The sequence below is a fragment of the Chrysochloris asiatica genome, unplaced genomic scaffold (assembly GCF_000296735.1).
Source record: "Chrysochloris asiatica unplaced genomic scaffold, ChrAsi1.0 scaffold00057, whole genome shotgun sequence".
Lineage (NCBI taxonomy): Eukaryota > Metazoa > Chordata > Mammalia > Afrosoricida > Chrysochloridae > Chrysochloris > Chrysochloris asiatica.
In genome coordinates, this window is record NW_006408575.1 from 2,033,688 (window position 1) to 2,053,636 (window position 19,949).

Here is a 19,949-nt window from a genome sequence, read left to right on the forward strand (position 1 = left end):
TAGGGCCTCGAACCTCTGACCAGTCTTACACGGTCCGCAACAGGAAAAGATATAAAAACACCACCATTCACTTTTGCCTGATGTCACAAAACCAGTAAAAGGTGAAAGAGAAGTCAAGCCTTGGTCTGTCAGGTTCTAAAACCCTTCCTTATTCCTCAGACTGTATTGCCCACCTTTTGTTCCTTATTTCTATGGAGGATTCACATTGCCATAGATCTAAACATCCCATTCTGTGGATGGAGAAGTTGAGGCTGAGCGAGAAGATAATATCACCTAAATGACCATACTACAGATCAGAACCAAGGGTTCTTTCCTTTTCCACATCTTTCCAGGTGCCAATCAATACAAGTATGGCAAGAACCGAGCTGAAGAGGATGCCCGGAGGTACCTGATAGAAAAAGAGAAGCTAGAGACGGAGAAAGAGACAATCCGGACAGAGCTGATGGCACTGCGGCAAGAGAAGAGGGAACTGAAGGAGGCCATTCGGAGCAATCCAGGTACCTGTGTGGGTGTGGGTCTGAGCACTGCCCTCTCCACTCCACCCCACCCCTGCCAGCACAGTAAAGAGCAGTCACTTGGATAGGTCACCCAGTTTCTTACCCAGGAGAGCATGGCTTTTCCTCCCCACCGGCCCCCATCCTCCTCATTATTATTCCACCATCCCTCCCATTAAACAAAGTGCCATCAATTGAATAGCTGCTTTGGGACCAAAGGATGAAAAGGCATCACAGTAATATTGATATTTACTGTAGTAATAGACAGCCTGGTTATAGAAATGTGAAGATGTACAAAACAGAAGTGTACCGTAGAATCAAGGAAAGAAAAGATATCGTTTTCAACCTCACATTCATTCATTCAGATATTTATTGAACACTGTTCCAGGTGCTGGGGAACTATGGGTGGTGACTGATGCCCTTCTCTATTCCCAACCTTTCCCATGATCCTTTTCTGAAATCCAGGGCCATGATAGCTGAGAAGATTGAATAAGGAAGGCGTAGGGCTGTACAGCCATTGTACCTGCTTTGAAGTCTTCCACTTCATTTTTGGCTTGTTTCTCTGACTGTTCTCTATAACCACAGTTTGGCATACTTTTGGCCTAAGATTTCTCCACATGCTGGAGGGAACAGAAGTACTAACCTTATAGAATGTGTCCAAGATCACATAGTCCTATAAGATTCTGATGCAACTTATGGAGCCTTTCCTAGGAAAACAAACACCGCCAGTCATAATGTTGTAAACAATTTCAAGAGTCGTGTACCCCTGGTGCCCATCCACATACTCCCTAAGAATCCTTGAGTCTCAGATTGAGAACTTAAGGTTTAAAGAATAAAACTCTTTTTTAAAGGTTTTTATTGTGATTTGAGTAAAAGTTTAGAGAGCAAATTCATTTTCCATTCAGCAGTTTATACACACGTTGTTCCAGGCTACCAATGGCAATCCCCACAGTGTGACAGCATTCATCCTACCTTCTCCTCATGTTTCCCCATTCTCATCCCTACTTCTTTCCTATCGCTGCTTGCCTTCTGAACTTTGTCCTTGGGAAATGAGTGACCTTCTGCTCTCAAGTGGTTGTCTGTTCCAAGGAGTGCGCATGCAGCTCCCAATGCTACTGTCTACCCTAGAGACCTATAGTTTAGCTGAAACTGAGCCAGGCTTAAAGGGTGGCTTAAAAAGCCAGTCTCAAGGGCTCCACCAGTCTCTGTCTAACCAGCTTGCCTAGTCTTTTTTCTTTTCTTTTCTTATGATTTTTAGTTTTGTTCCATGTTTTTCTCGCATTTTGGGACTTTCAAATATGATCCCTCTCAGAGAGGCAGTAGTAGGAGTCAGTTACCATCTAGTTCTTCTGGTCTAAGGGTCACAGCCACCATCGTCTATCAGTTAGTTTGTCATTACGTGTTGCTGTGATGCTGGCAGAGTTACCACCAATAGTGGACAGGTTTCAACTGAGCTTACAGACTAAAACAAACTCAGAAGAAGAGAAATACTTGCATACGTTTAGTTATTGGAAACCTTTGAATTACAGTGAAACACTGCAGATAGCACCAGAAGATTGAATATTGAAACATGATGAAGAGCACTCTAGTATTGTCAGATATGGTGCTGGAAGACAAGCCCCTCAGGTTGGAAGGCACTTAAATTATGACTGGGGAAGAGCTGCCTCCTCAAAGTGGAGTAGACCATGATGACAAGAAAGGAGTAAAGCTTTCAGTACCTTCATTTGCTGATGGGACATAACTCAAAATGAGAAGAAACAGCTGTAAATATCCTTTAATAACTGGAAAATGGAATGTGTGAAGTATGAATCTAGGAAAATTGAGAGTTTTCAAAAATGAAATGGAACTCATAAACATTGATATCCTAGGCATTAGTGAGCTGGACAACGCATTGCATTGGGCAAATCTGCTGCACAGGAACTTTTTAAAGTATTGAAGAGCAGAGATGTCAGCTTGAGGACTAAGGTGCGCCTGACCCAAGTCATAGTATTTTCAATAACCTCATATGGATGCGAAAGCTGGACAGTGAATAAGGAAGATCGTAGACGAATTGATGCCTTTGAGTTGTGGTGTTGGAGGAGAATACTGAAAGTGCCATGGACTGCTAAAAGAACCAATAGATCTATTTTGGACGAAGTACATCCAGAGTGCTCCTTGGAGGCCAAGATGGCTAAGCTTCGTCTCTCACACTTTGGACATATTGTCGGAGAGAACAGTCACTGGAGAAGGATGTCATGCTGGGTAAGGTGAAGGGTCAGAGAAAAAGAGGAAGACCCCCAAAGAGATGGATTGCCCAAGTGTGGCAACAGTAGTGAGGCTGGTCCAGGATCAGGCAGTGTTTCGTTCTGCTGTGCATAGGGTCGCTATGAGTCAGTACTGACTCGATGGCACCTAACAACAACAATAGAGTGGGAGGAACTGTAGAACAAATCTCAAAAATAGAAAAAAACAAGGCTTACTGGCCAGATAGAGACTGGTGGAACCCTGAAACTATGACCCATAATCACCCCTCAGGTCTAGAACTGAACTTACCCCAATGGCTCAATTTTTAGCCAAGCAAGAGCTATATAAATAGGTAGAAACAACACTAGTGAGGTACACACATAGAATGGTCAACTATTGGAGATTTTTTTAAAGCACCATTTAGCCGAGGACAAAGTTCAGAAGGGTTGGAAGAGAAAGAGGAATGGAAAGAAGAAGCACAGGGGTAACTGGGATATACAATATTACATTGAGAGGACTGCAAACACTGACATGAAACCAAGTGTAGGATTTGTTGAATGTAAAACGGATCTGTTCTGTACACCTTCACTCAATTCACAAGGAAAAGTTAAACAGATAGCGCCAACTATAAAAAACAAGCATGAGGTAAAACATTTTCTTTGTGGTCTGTTGTTGTTGCTGTTAGGTGCCATCAAGTTGCCTCTGATTCATAGCTACCCTATGCCCAGCAGAACAAAACACTAACCAGCCCTGTGCCATCCACACAGTTGTTTTTGCACTTGAGCCCACTGCTGCTGCCACTGTGTCAAGCCATCTCATTGTCAAGCATATTTTCCTTCTCGAAGAACTGGTCCCTCCTGATAATATGTCCAAAGTATGAGAGACGAAGTCTTGTCATCCTGACATCTAAGGAACATTCTGGCTGTACTTCTACCAACACAGATTTGTTTGTTCTTCTGGAAGTCCATGGTATTTTCAGTATTCTTCAACACCATAACTAAATACATCAATTCTTATTTAGTCTGCCTTATTCATTATCAACTTTCACATATGTGAGGCTGTTGAAAATACTATGGCTTAGGTCAGAAGCACCAAAGTCCTCAAACTGATATCTTTGCTCTTAAACAATTTAAAGAGGTATTGTGCAACAGATTTGCCTAATACAATGTGTCGTTTGATCTCTTGACTGCTGCTTCATAACTGTTGATAGTATATACAAACAAAATGAAGTCTTTGACAACTTCAGTCTTCTCCATTTATGATGATGTTATTTATTGGTCCGGCCTCTCCTTCATCCTAGTCTGTCTTAATCTGGAAGCTCCATTGAAACCTGTTTACCATGGGTGATGCTGCTGGTGAATAAATGCATGAATGAATGTGTGAAAGTAAAGAATCCACCATCGTTGCAGAACCTTTCAGTATAGCCTCCTTCAGAAGAAAGAACGAAACTTACTTATTTTCTAAACCTGGCAAAACCCAACATAGCACTTAGCATAAAGAAGTTACTAATACACATTTCTTGTATTAAACTGAATAAGCAGCAAAGTTGTAGTAGGAACCTCTAGTCTATGAAAAGTTCCTTCTTATCATTTGGTAACAGAAACCAAAGTCAAGATGGCTTAGAAATTAAATGAAGGAAAATGTCAGCATGCAATCCAGGGAATTTAATGATGCTACCATGGAAGATTGAAGTTGTCAAGGACTTCATTCTTCTTGGATCAACTATCAACACTCATGGAAACAGCATCAAGAGATCAAACGACTTATTGCATTAGGCACATCTGCTGCACAAGACCTTTTTAAAGTGTTGAAGAGCAAAGATGTCAGCTTGAGGACTAAGGTACACCTGACTCAAGCCATGGTGTTGTCAATAACCTCATATGCATGCAAAAGCTGGACAGTGAATAAGGAAGACTGGAGAAGAATTGATGTTTTTGAGCTATGGTGTTGGAGGAGAATATTGAAAATGCCATGTGCTGCCAAAAGAACTAATAGATCCGTTTTGGAAGAAATGCAGCCAGAGTGCTCCTTAGAGGCCAAGATGGCTAAACTTCATCTCTTATCTTTGGACATATTGTCAGGAGGAACTAGTTGCTGGAGAAAGATATCATGTTTGGTAAGGTGGAGGGTCAGAGAAAAAGAGGAAGACCCCCAACGAGATGGATTGGCCAAGTGGTAGCATCAATGGACTCAAGTGTGGCAACAGTAGTGAGGTTGACCCAGGATCGGGCAGTGTTTCGTTCTGCTGTGCATAAGGTTGCAGTGGGTCGGTACTGACTCAATGTCACCTAACAACAACCATGGAAGTTTGTCAGTTTGTTGTACTGTGGTGGCTAGCATGTTACTGTGGTGCTAGTAGCTATGCCACCAGTATTCTAAATACCAGCAGGTCACCCAGAGTGGACAGGTTTCAGCTGAGCTTCCAGACTAAAACAGACTAGGAAGAAGAGGCGGACTACTTCTGAAGGTTTAGCCACTGAAAACCTTATAAACAGCAATGGAACACTGTCAGATAGTATTAAAATGTAAACATTCAAAATAGCACCAGAGTGTTGTCAGATATCATGCCAGAAGGTGAGCTCCTCAGGATGGAAAGCAGTCAAAATACAACTGGGAAAGAGATGCCTCCTCAAAATAGAGTTGACCATTATGACGTGAATGAAGTAAATCTTTTGGAACCTTCATTTGATGATGCGGCAGAACTCAAACTGTAAACTTCCATTAATAATCAGAACATGGAATGTTCAGAATATGAATCTAGGAAAATTGAAAATTGTCAAAAGTGAAATGGAATGCATAAAGATCCATATTCTAGGTATTAATGAGCTGACGTGGACTGTAGTGGTTATTTTGAATCAGACAATTATCTGGTTTACTATGCCAAGAATAACAAATTCAAGAGGAATCATGTCACATTCATCAGCAAAAAGAATATTTCAATATCTATCTTGGAGTGCAATGCTGTCTGTGATAGGATAATATCCTTACATCTACAAAGAAGACCAGTTTATACCACTAATATTAAAATTTACACTCCAACTACTAAACCCAGTGATGATGAAACTGAAGCATACTACCAACTTCTCCAGTCTGAAACGGATCAAACATGCAATCAAGATGTATTGATAATTACTGGTGGCAGTTGGAAACAAAGAAGGATCAGTGGTTGGAAAATGTGGCCTTGGTGATAGAAACGATTCTGGAGATAGCATGACCAATGACTTATTTTAATTTTTTTTTTAGCTTCAGCCTGAACTTATGTATGAGCAACTGATGGTCTGTTCCACAGTCTGCCCCTGGCCTTGTTTTGACTGATGATATGAAACTTTTCCACCGTCTCTCCCCACAGATGTTGTCAGTTCAAACCACTCTTGCAGTCTGATCCTTTTTTATCCTGGTGCCACACCAGGACCCCCACAGATGTTGTCAGTTTAATTTCTGTGGATTCCATCTGGTGAGGTCCATGTGTATAGCTATCTTTTATGCTGTTTTAAAAAGGTATTTGCAATAGATAAGTCAGCTTTTATCCCTAAACCAACTTCTGTGGCTAGGAGATGAAGTATGTTTATCAATTATGTACCAAAAGCCATTATCAATTATGTGCCAATCCCTTGAACTAGGAGTGGGATCAGCCCCACCCAATCTAGAGAGAATGAGAGGGGAAAGGTGGCTTCCCACTAGAAAAGCAGAATCCTGGTGTGGCACTGTGGGATAAGTTGGTGGTTCAAACTCACCAGCTGCTCCTTGGGAACCTATACAGGGTCAATATGAGTCTGAACCAACTTGATGGCACTTAACAACAACATTTCCAGAAGATAGGGAAATGGGCACTGAGCAGGTAACATGAGGCCACCCAGAATAGAGCTGGAAGCTCAGACTCCTTGACATTTCTGGCCCAGCTCAGCTGCTTCTCATCAGTGTCTTTACAAACAGGAGCAAAGTTAAAGAGTCTGGAGGAGGCTGTGGCCACCTTGGAAGCTCAGTGTCGGGCGAAGGAGGAGCGCAGGATCGACCTGGAGCTGCGGCTAGTAGCTGTGAAAGAGCGCTTGCAGCAGTCCCTGGCTGGGGGCCCAGCCCTGGGGCTGTCTGTGACCAGCAAGAACAAGAGTGGGGTGAGTCCATTTTCTTCTACACCTGTACCTTAATCCCTTCACATGCAGCATGCTCCATTAGAGCATTCTTTGTGGGGAGGAGGGATGCTCATTTACAAATGAGAAAACTTGAGACCTAAATAGGTACCAGGACATGCCACAGCAGGCATAACTAGGAAGGGGACTCGCAGGGAGCTAGCTAGCTCTCTGTTCTCTGGTTTGTGTTTTCTCCACGGCAGTACTGACTTTTCTTTCTCCTGAAGGTGCTCTCAGAAGTGGCCTTAACATTAATAATAATAATAGCTACCACAAGTTGAATCAGAATAACCAGCTTGAATTGATCGATTACTATATGCCAGTACAGTATTTTAACCTGCATTAACTCATGCTCTTTTAACCTGTTTTAACTACCATATCTTCACAGCAATCCTTTGAAGTAGTACACTTTGTGTATCAACCCTATTTGACAGATGAGGAAACAGATTCAGACTTGTTAAATGACTTGCTAAGTGGGAAACAGGATTTCAGACCCAGGCAGTCTGACTCAGAGCCCTGCTTGGAACCGCCATGGAACATAACCTCTCCTGGGATCCCCAGCACCCCAGGTTCTGCTCTTGGCTTTGCATCCACTATCTTTATCCCTTCCAGCAGCTGTGCAAAGTAGATGCTCTCAGCTTGAATGGGACTCCTCATACAGGACTTCCTGACCCAGAACTATTGACATTTATTATGCAGAGCTGTCAGGTGCATTAAGGAATCCTGGTGGCACCATTATTAAGTGCTTGAATAATAACCAAAAGGTCGGCAGTTTGACCCCACCAGCCGCCCCACAGAAGGCAGATGTGTCAGTTGACCTCCATAAAGATGTATGTATAGGCTCGGAAGCCCTATGGGACAATTCTGCTCTGTAGGATCCCTATGAGTCAGAATCCATTGACTCAAGGGCAATGAGTTTCGGGTCATGTGTGTCATACGATGCTTCATAGCATCCCTGACCTCTACCCACTAGATGCCAGATGAGGAACGTAAGGACCCATGATAAAACCACTCCCCAGGGTCACAGAGGACTGGTGGAGGACCTAGAACCAGGTTCAAGCATCCCAGCTCAGTTCCTGCCCACCAGCATGCGCTGATATTCTCATTCCAGAGTGCTTTTCTCACCACTTTTCATCTTTTTTGACTCCCTTTGGAGCTAGAGTCTTCTCTAAATTATCCACAGTCTTTTTATTAAAATGACAGCCTTCAGGAAGTACACCCAGGAGAGGTGTATCTATGGCAATCAGTTTTAAATTGCTGAGTAATCTCTCCCAGCTGGCTATGAAACTTGAATGGTGACTAGAAACTGCTCACTGGTGCCCCCCACTGCCCAGAGCATATGTCATCCACTAGATAAGCCTGTGACTGGATCCCGTAAGGTACTAAGCACTTGTCTGGAAATGTTAAGAAATTAAGGCAGTATAGAAAAATGATCTGAAATTCAACACAGATAGGGATGTGGAGTTTGAATCCTGGCTTTCCCACTACAGTGTCATCGTGAGCAGGTGACTTGACATCTCCACACAGGTTTTTCACCTGCAAAATAGAATGACTAGTAATAGCAGCAATGCATGGATTTGTTCAAAAGCTTAAATGAGTTCATCAGTGCCGTGGCTGTTGCACAGTGATCTGCATGACCTTAGCTGCCTTAATCTTTATCACAAGGCTCTCCAGTGTCTTCCTCCCCTCATCCTGCTCGATGTCGCAAGTGTATATAGTACATTCTATTCTTAAGCGCCCTCACTCTTTTGAGGGCAGACTGGCTGTAGGTAGCCAGCGATACACCTCACCTGTGTAAGCTATTTCTTGCCACCTACAGGAAGTTGCAAACAAACCCCAGAACAGCACCCCAGAGTCCTCACTCCCTGTTAACTGTGTATCTGAGCTAAGGAAGAGGAGCCCATCCATCGTAACAGCCAATCAAGGAAGGGTGCTACAGAAAGCCAAGGTAAGCCATTAGCTTGGCTGATCAAAACCCAGAGGTGTGGATGCCTCCTTTCTATGGAACCTCACCAGGAAACACATACAGCAGCTACTGAGAAAGGCAGAGAATTACAGCACACCCGTGCAGTAAAACTCATGGACTTGATTCAGAGGGCAATGCCCTCAGACCTCAGTCAAAATCGATTTGCTCTTTTTTAGCACATAGTTATAAAAAGTTCAGTTAGCTGGTTTCTGAGCTTATGGTGTGTTTTGAGACAAGAAAGGTGGCGTTTCATAGGTAAAGAAACAGATGCATGAGGGTGAAGGACTTGCCCAAAGTAATGCAGAGCATCCTTGAGAAAGCTGGGATGTAAGCTCACCTCTTCTAAGTTCAGGGCTCTTTCTGTGAAACTGGTCCACAATCCCATCTCTGTAACTCTTGAGACCGGCCAGTGGTGTTTCAGAACCTTTATTTTGTTTGTTTGTTTTAAGTTTTTACTGTGAACTGAGTGATCATTTACATGGGAGAACATAGGCTTTACACCATTGTTTCGTTGCAATGATTACAATCTCCTCTGTGCATCATCATTCAACAGTATTTGCTTCCATTCCCTGTTTTGTTTTGTTTGGTGAGGAGGATGTACACAGAAACACTCAGGAATATATAATCATTTAAACAACCAAAGGGTACAGTCTGCAAACCTGCCTCCTGGCCACCAACACCCAGTTCCTCTCTTTCCATGAGTCTAGAGTCCTCAGCTGCTCCCTCTCTCCAGTCCTCATCTCTGCCTCCATCTCTGGTGCCTCTTCTTCTCTGGATAGCGTCCCACATGCCACTTGTGCTCTTCTCCCTTGATGGTCCTAGGGTCCTCTGTTTCTAGACTGTAAGATTAACTACTCCCTCATTTTTGCTACAAAACTTTTACTTTTACAGTTGTGAAGGTCACAATTAGTCATGATAACAATTTTGCACTATTGAATCATAAGAATTTTATCCCCATCTCTTTTCACCAGACCCAACTAGACAAGATGGAAACTATTCAGTGGGGACTCTACATTCCCTTGCACACTCTGAAACTAAACTCCCTCTTGAAAACTTGTAAGCCAGTCACTTCATGCCTTTATCACCCCTCATTTTAGGTAGCCAGTGCCTAAATTGGCTACAGAAAAATTGATGCTTTTGAGTTATGGTGTTGGAGGAGAATATTGAAAGTGCCACCGGCTGCCAAAAGAACCAATAGCTCTGTGTTGGAAGAAACCAGAGTGTTCCTTGGAGGCCAGGATGGCCAAACTTCGTCTCTCATACTTTGGACATATTGTCAGGAGGGGCCAGTCGCTGGAGAAGGATATCATGTTTGGTAGGGTGGAGGGTCAGAGAAAAAGAGGAAGACCCCCAGTGAGATGGATTGGCAAATTGGCAACATCAGCGGACTCAAGCATGGCAACAGTAGTGAGGTTGGCCCAGGATTGGGCAGTGTTTTGTTCTTCTGTGCATAAGGTTGCTATGGGTCAGTGTCAACTCGATGGCACCTAACAACAACAACAAAAATGCCTAAGTTGCCCATCCCTATCTATCCTGTATACAGAGGAGATAGGATTGGTGCTTGATGTGAGGACTCCTTCCCTCTCAGTTGGTATTTTAAGCTACTACAAGTATAGGTCAAGTTCATCAAATTGTAGCAATTTACACTCATTTCCTTTATCAAAACATTTTTTTTTTCTTTTATCTTCCTCTAGTCAAGTTCTGATTATCAAACCACCAAGGTCAGGTCAAATGGGTACTATCTGCAAGTTTGGGCATTCTTGTATGTCTCCCCTCACTTCATATCAGCTGGCTTCTTCACTCTCAGCTCTAGTTCTCCGTGGCTATGTCCTTGTCCATGGGCTCAGGAGTCCCCAGGTCTTACCACACTTTGGACCAACCAGACCTCCTCTTTTCTCTCTCATCTTCAGGTTAACAGGAGTCTATGGAACGTGGTTGAACTCAGCCCATTTCTTCATTGCTGCCTTTCCCCCTCTTCCACTCACCAATAGACCAAAATGGTCACCAGCAAGCTTACATGCCTGCTCATGTGTTCCCTTTGAGTTTCTATCTTGGAGGGGGGTTTGTCCTGAAGGAACTTGATTGCTTGCCTTGAGGGGTCCTCAGAACTTTTTAGATTTTAAAAAGATAATATAGTACAAGTACTAAACAATGAAGACACACCCCACCCAACAAATTCTCAGATGGCACATGGTAAGCAAACGCATTAACATTTCTACAGCAAGACATGACACCACACCAATGAAATAAATAAATATACAAACAGCTTCCCAGCAGTTCAGATCAGGTTTTACTGTCACATGAGTTTGTCCCAATATATTTGAGAAAACTCACGTTTCTGAGCCATTTGGATTATAGAATTGAAGATAGAGAGTCTGAACCTGAGAAATAAATGTCCACACATTGGGAATGTTCAATACTGTGTCTTTGCTGAAGCTGATACTGAAACCAGTACAGAATGTCTGAAAAGTTGGTAAGAGATGGGACTGGAAAGATAGTTTGATATAGAAGGGCCTGAACTCCAGGCTAAGAAATGTGGAAATTGATGAGTTTTCAAAAGGAAGAATCTCTTTTTTAAAGATGAATCCTAAAGTGAACCTTTATTAAAAATAAAAGGGGATACCTCCTGTTTGAAGTGGTGGGAAATTCCTTGAGGGTCAAACCAACTCTGTGATCCACCAGCACATAAACCCACAGTGCCACACCAGGATTTCAAAAGCAACCATAAGCAATATACAAATGAATTGTGAGCATGGCTATGTCCCAGTAAAACCTTATTTACAAACACTGACATTTGAATTACAATTTTCACATGTCATGAAATACTCTTTTTTTCTCTAACCATTTAAAAATGTAAAAAAGAATCTTAGTTAATGGTTTATACAAATACAGATAGTGGGCCACACTTGGCCCACAGGCCATAGCTTTCCAATCTTGATCTAGTAGACCATTGGAGAAGCGTTAGACTTGTTCAACATAACAGACAGTCATTGGAAAGGTTTGAGGAAAGAGTTGTAGGATACAGATTGTATTTTTAAGAAATAACTCTGGACACTTTGTTAAGAATGGATGAGCGAACAAGAAAGACCAGTTAGAAGAGTACTATAATAATCTAGATAAGAGATGAAAAGAGGGTAGTTTTGGAGGCAAAGCCAGGTTTGCTGATGACGTTATGGATAATGAGTAAAAGAAAGGAATCACGGCTGACTCCTAGGTCATTGCCCTGAGCAACTGTGGTCCAGATGGAGAAGCCAGGAGCTAGATGAGGAGTGGAGGATCCACCTATGAAGAATTTTCCAATCATTATGGTCTAACTTGGTTCACAGTGTCAACTCCAGGGTTGTCTGGTGACTTCATGCACTGCTTATAAGTAAAAAGCCATTTACCATGGGCACAACTTCAGTATCCTTCTCAAACTCCTTGGCAGCTTTAGAAGGAATGGAGCCCAGTGGGCCTGCCTACCTCAACCTTCCTTACCAAACTGCTATGGCTTCTTTCCCATCACCTTCTTACCCCACCCCAAGATCCTCTGGAATAGAACTTGAGTCAGATACAGTCCCCACTCCCCTCACTTCCTGGGCCTCAGTTTCCTTGTCTAAGAAAAACAAACTTTGTGATCTCTAAGTCCCTCTAGAGATGAGATCCTGACAAGTGACTTACCGAAGGCCACAAGAAAGCAAGGAGACTAACACCTAAGACTCTCTAATCTGGTCAGTAGAGATCTTTACACAAGAAGAGCTTCAAAAAGTTTGTGGAAAATGGAATGAAAAGATAGTGGAATTTTTCCATGAACTTTTTTAAGTCCTCTCATAACATGAAGGAGCCCTGGTAATGTCGTGGGTTTATTGGGCTGCTAACCACAAGGTTGGTAGTTCAAACCTACTAGTAGCTCCAAGGGAGAAATATGAGGTTATCTTGTCTCATAAATATTTACAGTCTCAGAAACCCTATGGAGAAGTTCTACTCTATTCTATAGGGTCACACTGAGTCAGAATCAACTTGACAGAAGTGGGCTTATATAATGGGGTGCAGTGAAATATTTTTATCCTGAAATATTTGTATTCTGGTCACACTAGAATAGTCAACAAAACTGATCTTTCTTGTCTTTCTATACTTCAGGAATGGGAAATGAAGAAGACCTAGAAAGAATATGAAGATTTCATATCAAAGGAGACAGAAACTTGTCCATCTGTCAGAAAAGCTTTTTTTTTATTATTTTATTTTTACCAGGAGAAGACTGGAAGCAGCCAGACCCCACTCTCCTGGGCAACCAAAACACTACCAGCTTTCTTGTCTGCATGACTTTAGGGGCAATGGGGAGGGAAGAAGAAGAGAAGAGGGAAATGGCTGGCACCCTTATGACTATGGAGGGTAGAAATGGAGTTGGGGGAGACAAAGCTCTGCGGTTGTAAAGTCTTGTTCGATTTCTTTACCTTCCCTTTTTGAAGAAGAAATGAAAGCACATGTGAATAAGCCATTCCCTGCTATTCTCAGCATCCCATTCCCATTCCGTACGGCGAAGGAAGGCAGTGCTGAGACATCAGTAGTACAGTGTAAAAGAAATGAGACTGATACTTTTGCCAAGTGGATTCAGGTTGAGCATTGCTGACCTCTAGGCAAGGCAAATACACTTTAAAAATCAACAGAATGGCCCCGGCTGGCTTAAAGATGAACATAAGCTAGAGAGAACATTCAGCTTCTCAGTCATTCCTCACCGGCTTTAGAGCTAAACAGAGTGCAGCTACTGGAATCTTCCTTATTCGAGTGCTTTTAAATCAGGGATCTGAGTATGCAGCGGACAAGGAGAGGTTGAGCAGCTGACTTATTTTAAGCTTGCGGTGACACTCAGTAAAAGGAGCTTGGCTCTGTGATGTCTACAAGTGTTAGAGGGCAGGATCATCAGCTGTCAATCAAGCTCTTTGACCTATTTCTATATGACACTGACTATCCTGGGACTACTGGTAGAAATCCATGTGACGCTGCTTATAGTGTTATCCTAAAGGAATCCTCATCTTGCATTTGGAGGCTCACCAACCTGCTATAAAGTAAAACTATCAGGAAACCAAGAGTGTGGTGGCTCATTTCTGCCACGTGGGTGCTAAGCCCCTTATAAACACTTGAGAACTTTTATAGGGGGTACAAGGACCTCAAGTCCTGGGCAATTTTGCTTCATGTGCCACTCACTGTCTCAACACTGTTTGCACTTTATGGGTCTTGAACACATTTTCCTCCAATAAAGGTATGACCATTTAACTCAGCATTCAGATGTTAGATCAATGGGAGAGACAGGAAATTCAAGAATAACACCTGGACATACTGCTTAAAGTTTTGCAAACTTCATCCCACCTAAGGTTTTATAGGAGTCTCTGGGTGGTGCCGATGCTCAGATGCCAACCAAAAGGTTGGAGGTTCCAAACTACCCAGAGGTGTCTCAAAAGAAAGGCCTGTTGATCTACTTCTGAAAAATTATTAGAGAGTACGTGTCTACTCTGACACACAAGTCGAAATCAACTTAATAGTAACTGGTGATGATGGTGGTAGTGGTAAAGTAACTACAGACTGTTAAGTGTCGTCGGTTCTGACTCATCGTGACCCTGTAGAAGCTGCATTACCAAGGAGCAGCTGGTAAGTTTGAACCACCGATCTTGTGGTTCAAACTGACCTTGGTTTCTCCCACAGTGCAACAGCAAGACTCCAGCTGGAGACTCAAGCAAGGAAAATCATCTGACCAAAGTTACTCAGTTGAGCAGTAGCTGAGCATAGCACTTGCAGGTTATGAGCCTGGATCCAGACCACTGGGTTTCAGCCCTGAAGCCAATTTACCAGCTGGGTGATCTTGTGAAGGTCACTAATCTGATTCTTGCTTTCCTTATCTGTGCAAACAGGGTTAACAGTTGTAGTTTCCCCTCAAGACTATTGGGGGCACTCAGTGAACTAATACAGGGGAAGCATCTTAAAGTATCCACCACTCATCTGTCAGTTTGTTGTACTGTGTTGGCTTGTGTGTTGCTGTGATTCTGCAAGCTATACCACAGGTATTTTAAATACCAGCAGCGTCACTATGGTGAACAGGTTTTAGCTGAGCTTCTACACGTAGACAGACTAGGAAGATGGAGAGATGAACTACTTCTGAATATTTAGTCACTGAAAACCTTATGAATAGCAGTGGAACACTGTCAGTACCAAAATACTGAATATTGAAACATGATGAACACCAGAATATTGTCAGATATCATGCCGGAAGATGACCCCCTCAGGTTGGAAGGCTCTCAAAATATAACTAGGGAAGAGCTGCTTCTTCAAAGTAGTGATGGCATGAATGGAGTAAAGCCTTCAGGACTTTCATTTGCTGATGGGTACATTCATTTGCTGATGCTCTGGTAGCGTAGTGGTTACGAATCGGGCTGCGAACCTTAAGGTCAGCAGTTCGAAACTACCAGCTGCTCCATGGGAAAAAGATGAGGCTTTCTACTCCCGTAAGGATTTACACCCTCGGAAACCCTGTACAGGGTCTCTATGGGTCGGAACTGACTCGACGGCACTTAACAATAACAACTCAAAAAGAAACAGCTGTAAACATCCATTAATAATTGGAACATGGAATGTACGAAGTATGAATCTAGGAAAACTGGAAATTGTCAATATGAAATGGAAGGCATAAACAATACTATAGGCAATAGTAAGCTAAATTGGACTGGTATTGGCCATTTTGAATATGACAATCACATAGTTTACAATGTCAGGAATGACAAATTGAAAGAGAATGGGGTTGGATATCATCAAAAAGAAAACTTATCAAGATCTGTCCTAAAGTACAACACTGTCTGTGATAGGATAATATGCATATTCCTACAAGGAAGACCACTTAATACCACTATTATTCAAATTTACACACCAACCACTAAAGACAGTAATGATGAAATTGAATAATTTTTACCAACTTCCACAGTCTGAAACTGATCAAACACACAAACAAAGATGCATTGATAATTATGCCAGTTCTTCTATCTAGAAAGTTTCCAATGTACACCCACCACATTCACTGTCAAACCTGCTCCCCGACCTACTTCCCAAATGACACCACCACCCACCTTGACTCAAAGCCAGAAAACACTACATAATTCTGGGTTCCTTTCATCTTCACCTGCTGTACCTGCCATTTCCTGAGCCCTTGAGCTAGCAGCCTCCCCAGCCAACTCACAGCCCTGCTCTCTTGAGATGGCCTGGCTCCCTGGTCCCTACTATTTCTCCCTCCTATTATAACACACAAACACGCCATCCTTCCCCTTTTCAAAATCCTTCCAAGGGCAGCCGGAAGTTTCTGAATAGGGCCAGTCTCCTCAGCTTAGCATACAAGACTCAAGAATAGAAAAGATAGCTCTGACTTCTTCCACACCTTCACAGGAAGCATTTTCTCCTGTCACACTGAACCAAAGTTCCCTGAATGTTTCCTAAAGTTGTCCACATGCACCTGACCACAACAAGGTGCCCCTGTATAATGCACCCTAATCCCTATTTACTTCTTTGTCCTTCCAGTTTCAGGTCAGGCTTTACCCCAAGGCATACCTGGTACCTGGCAGGATAGGTGCTCTTTTGCATTCTCAGGGTAACACACACTTAGTTCTGTCACCCCACTCTTCTAGTATCTGGGCAGTAGTCTGGGATGTATCTGTCTCCTCTATAGAGTATAAATGCTTAAGTCTTACTTTTTTCAAACCTTCAACACCTAGCCCATGACCTAATACCTCTTTAAAAAAAAAAAAAAAGTCGTATTGGTAATTACTGGAGATTGGAATGAAAAGATTGGAAACAAAGGCAATGGTTGGAAAACATGGCCTTGGTGATACTCAGCAATGCTGAATATCACATGATAGAATTTTGTAAGACCAATGACTTGTTTATTGCAAATACCTTTTAAACAACATAAAAGATAACTATACACATGGACCTCACCAGATGGAGTAACACAGAAATCAAACTGACAAATCTGTGGAAAGAGACGATGGAAAAGCTCCATATTATCAGCCAAAACAAGGCCAGGGACAGATTGTGGAACACACCGTGGATTCCTCATATGCAGGTTCAGGCTGAAACTGAAGAAAACTAAAACAAATACACAAGAGCCAAAATTTAACCTTGAACATATCCCATCTGAATTTAGAGATCATCTGAAGAACAGATTTGATGAATTAGACACTAAAGATTAAAGATGTCAAGAACATCATACAGGAATAAAGCAAATGGTAATTAAGACAAGAAAGAAGGAAAAGGCCAAAATGGATGTCGGAAGAGACTCTAAAACATGCTCTCTAGTACAGAGATGCTAAAGCAAATGGAAGAAATGAGAGACAAGAGCTGAAGAGAAAATTTCAAAGAGTAGCTTGAGAAGGCAAAGTCAAATATTACAACAAAATGTGCAAAGATCTGGAGTTAGAAAACCAAAAGCAAAGCACATACTCAGCATTTCTCACGCTGAGTGAACTAAAGAAAAAATTAAAGCCTCAACTTGTAATATTGAAGGATTCTATGGGCAAAATATTGACTGATGCAGAAAGCATCAAAAGAATTTCAACCATTTCAAGAGGTAGCATATGATCAAGAACCAGTGATACTGAAGGAAGAAGTCCAAGGTGCATTAAAGGCATTGGCAAAGAAGAAGGCACAGGAAGTAGATGAAATACAAATTGAAATCTTTCAACAAAGTGATGCAACACTGGAGGCACTCACTTATCTATGCCAAGAAATCTGGAGGACAATTACCTGGCCAGCTGACTGAAAGAGATTTGTATTTGTGCCCATTCCAAAGAGAGGTGACCTACTAGAATGCAGATATCATCATACAATATCATTAATATAGCATGTATGTAAAATTATGCCAAAGATAATAAAAACAACTGCAAACATACAGTAAAAGAGAACTTCCAGAGGTTCAAGCAGGATTAAGAAGAGGAGGTGGAACTAGTGCTATCATTGCTGATATCAGATGGATCTTGACTGAGAGCAGAAAATACCAGAAAGTATCTGTGCTTTATTGACTACACAAAGTCTTTTGATAGTGTGAATCATGACAAGCTATGGACATTACAGAGTAGTGAGTATTTCAGAACACTTAATTTTCCTCATGAGGAACCTGTACATAGACCATGAGGCGGTGGTTCAAACAGAATAAAGGAAGAGTGAATGGTTCAAAATTAGGAAAGGTGTGCACCAGGGTTGTATTCTTTAACAATACTTATTCAACCTGTGTGCTGAGAAAATAATCTGAGAAGCTGGGTTATATGAAGAAAAACGTGACATCAGGATTAGATGAAGACTCATTAACAACCTGCGATGTACAGATGATATAACCTTGCTTGCTGAAGATCAAACACCACAGCCTTCGGTATGGGTTGCACTTTGTTTATTGCACCATTGGACAATTAAACAACATCTATATAAATGGAGAAAGATTGAAGTTGTCAAAGACTTAATTTTGCTCAGACCAACCATCAACACTCACGGAAGCAACAGTCAAGAAATCAAAGATATATTGCATTAGGCATACCTGCTCACAAGCTCTCTTTAAAGTGTTTAAGAACAAAGATGTCAATTTGAGGAACAAGGTACGTCTGACCCAAGCTCATGGTATTTTCAATAAACCCATATGCATGTGAAAGTTAGACAATGAATAAGGAAGACTGTAGAAGAATTGATGCATATGAGTTATGGTGTTGGAGGAAAATATTTAAAGTACCATAGACTGCCAAAAGAACCAACCAATCTGTTTTGACAGTACACCCATAAGGTTCCTTGGAAGTCAGGATGGCCAGACTTCATCTCTTATACTTTGGAAATATTATCAGAAGGGACCAGTCCCTGGAGAAGGATATCATGTTTGGTAAAGTGGAGGATTGGAGAAAAGGAAGAAGACCCCCAACAAGATAGGCTGGCACAATGGCAGCAGCAATGGGTTCAAACAGCAATTATGGGACTGGGCTGTTTTGTTCTGTTATGCATAGAGTTGCTATAAGTCAGTACCAACTGGATGGCACCTAACAAAAATCTTACAAAGTCTAAGAAATAGACAATGATATGGCTCTTACTGCTAGCTAATTGTTGTTGTTGTTAGGTGCCATCAAGTTAATACCAACTCATAGCACAACAGAATGAAACACTGCCCGGTCCTGGGCCAACCTCACAATTGTTGCCACGCTTGAGCCCATTCATGCAGCCACTTTGCCAATCCATCTCACTGGGGGTCTTCCTCTTTTACTCTGACCCTCCACTTTACCAAACATGGTATCTTTTTCCAGCGACTGGTCCCCTCCTAATAATATGTCCGAATATGAGAGACAAAGTTTGGCTCCAAGGAGCACTCTGGCAGCTGATTTGTTGTTAAGTATTGTGGAATCGGTTCTGACTCATAGTGACCCTGTGCAGGGTTTCCAAGGCTGCAAATCTTTACGGGAGCAGAAAGCCTCATCTTTCTCCTTCAGAAGAGCTGGTAGTTTTGAACTGCCGACCTTGAGGTTAGCAGCCCAATTCGTAACCACTAGGATCAAAAAAACCAGTGTTCTTTCCACTGAAGAAATTATCTTTAAATAGTACGCTGAGACACTAATAGTAAAAGGTAATCAACCCATAACTTAACAAAGAGCTCAGATACTCTGGATTGTCAGTGCTCCTTTTTAGAATGTGGATCCTGGAAGGGCACCAACACTCCAACACTATCCTCAATGTGTTTCACCTTTCTCATGCAGTTGTGTGGATGCTGAGTGTCTATTTCCATCAAGAGATCTTAGACTTTTTGAGAGAATTGGCCTTAGGTTATAAATAATTAGCATACTAAGTACTCACCAGCATCAGGCACTACGCTACCCAGGGCATGCAATCTGTGTAAGCAGCTAAGCAACCTGAGCAGCTAAGTGAAATGTGAGCAAATGGCTGAAGTATAGATGCCAGTTCTTGCTTGTTAAAATGCCTCTTTGGTCGTGTTTTTTCAAAGTACATGATCACAGGTCTGAGGTGGACTTGAAGCTTCATTCTTCCCAACTCCCCAAGTGTCTGACTGTCAGAATTCTAGTGTCACAGGATCCTCAGGGAGAGACTCTGAACAGGTTCACCAACCCCTCTAAGCCTTAGTTTCCTCATATGTGAAAG

At 42.1% G+C, this 19,949-nt stretch overlaps 1 protein-coding gene across 1 annotated transcript in view; it reads left to right on the top strand.

Moving 5' to 3' along the window:
* The window catches only part of AFAP1L1 (actin filament associated protein 1-like 1), a 54,603-nt gene extending 41,585 nt beyond the window's left edge, over positions 1-13,018 (top strand). The window contains exons 16-19 of the mRNA XM_006863940.1: positions 333-497; positions 6,651-6,829; positions 8,664-8,792; positions 12,930-13,018. Coding sequence (XP_006864002.1) covers positions 333-497; positions 6,651-6,829; positions 8,664-8,792; positions 12,930-12,953 — 497 coding nt within the window. The 3' untranslated portion in view covers positions 12,954-13,018. The remainder of the gene's footprint in view (positions 1-332; positions 498-6,650; positions 6,830-8,663; positions 8,793-12,929) is intronic.
* Positions 13,019-19,949: the final 6,931 nt, after the last annotated feature.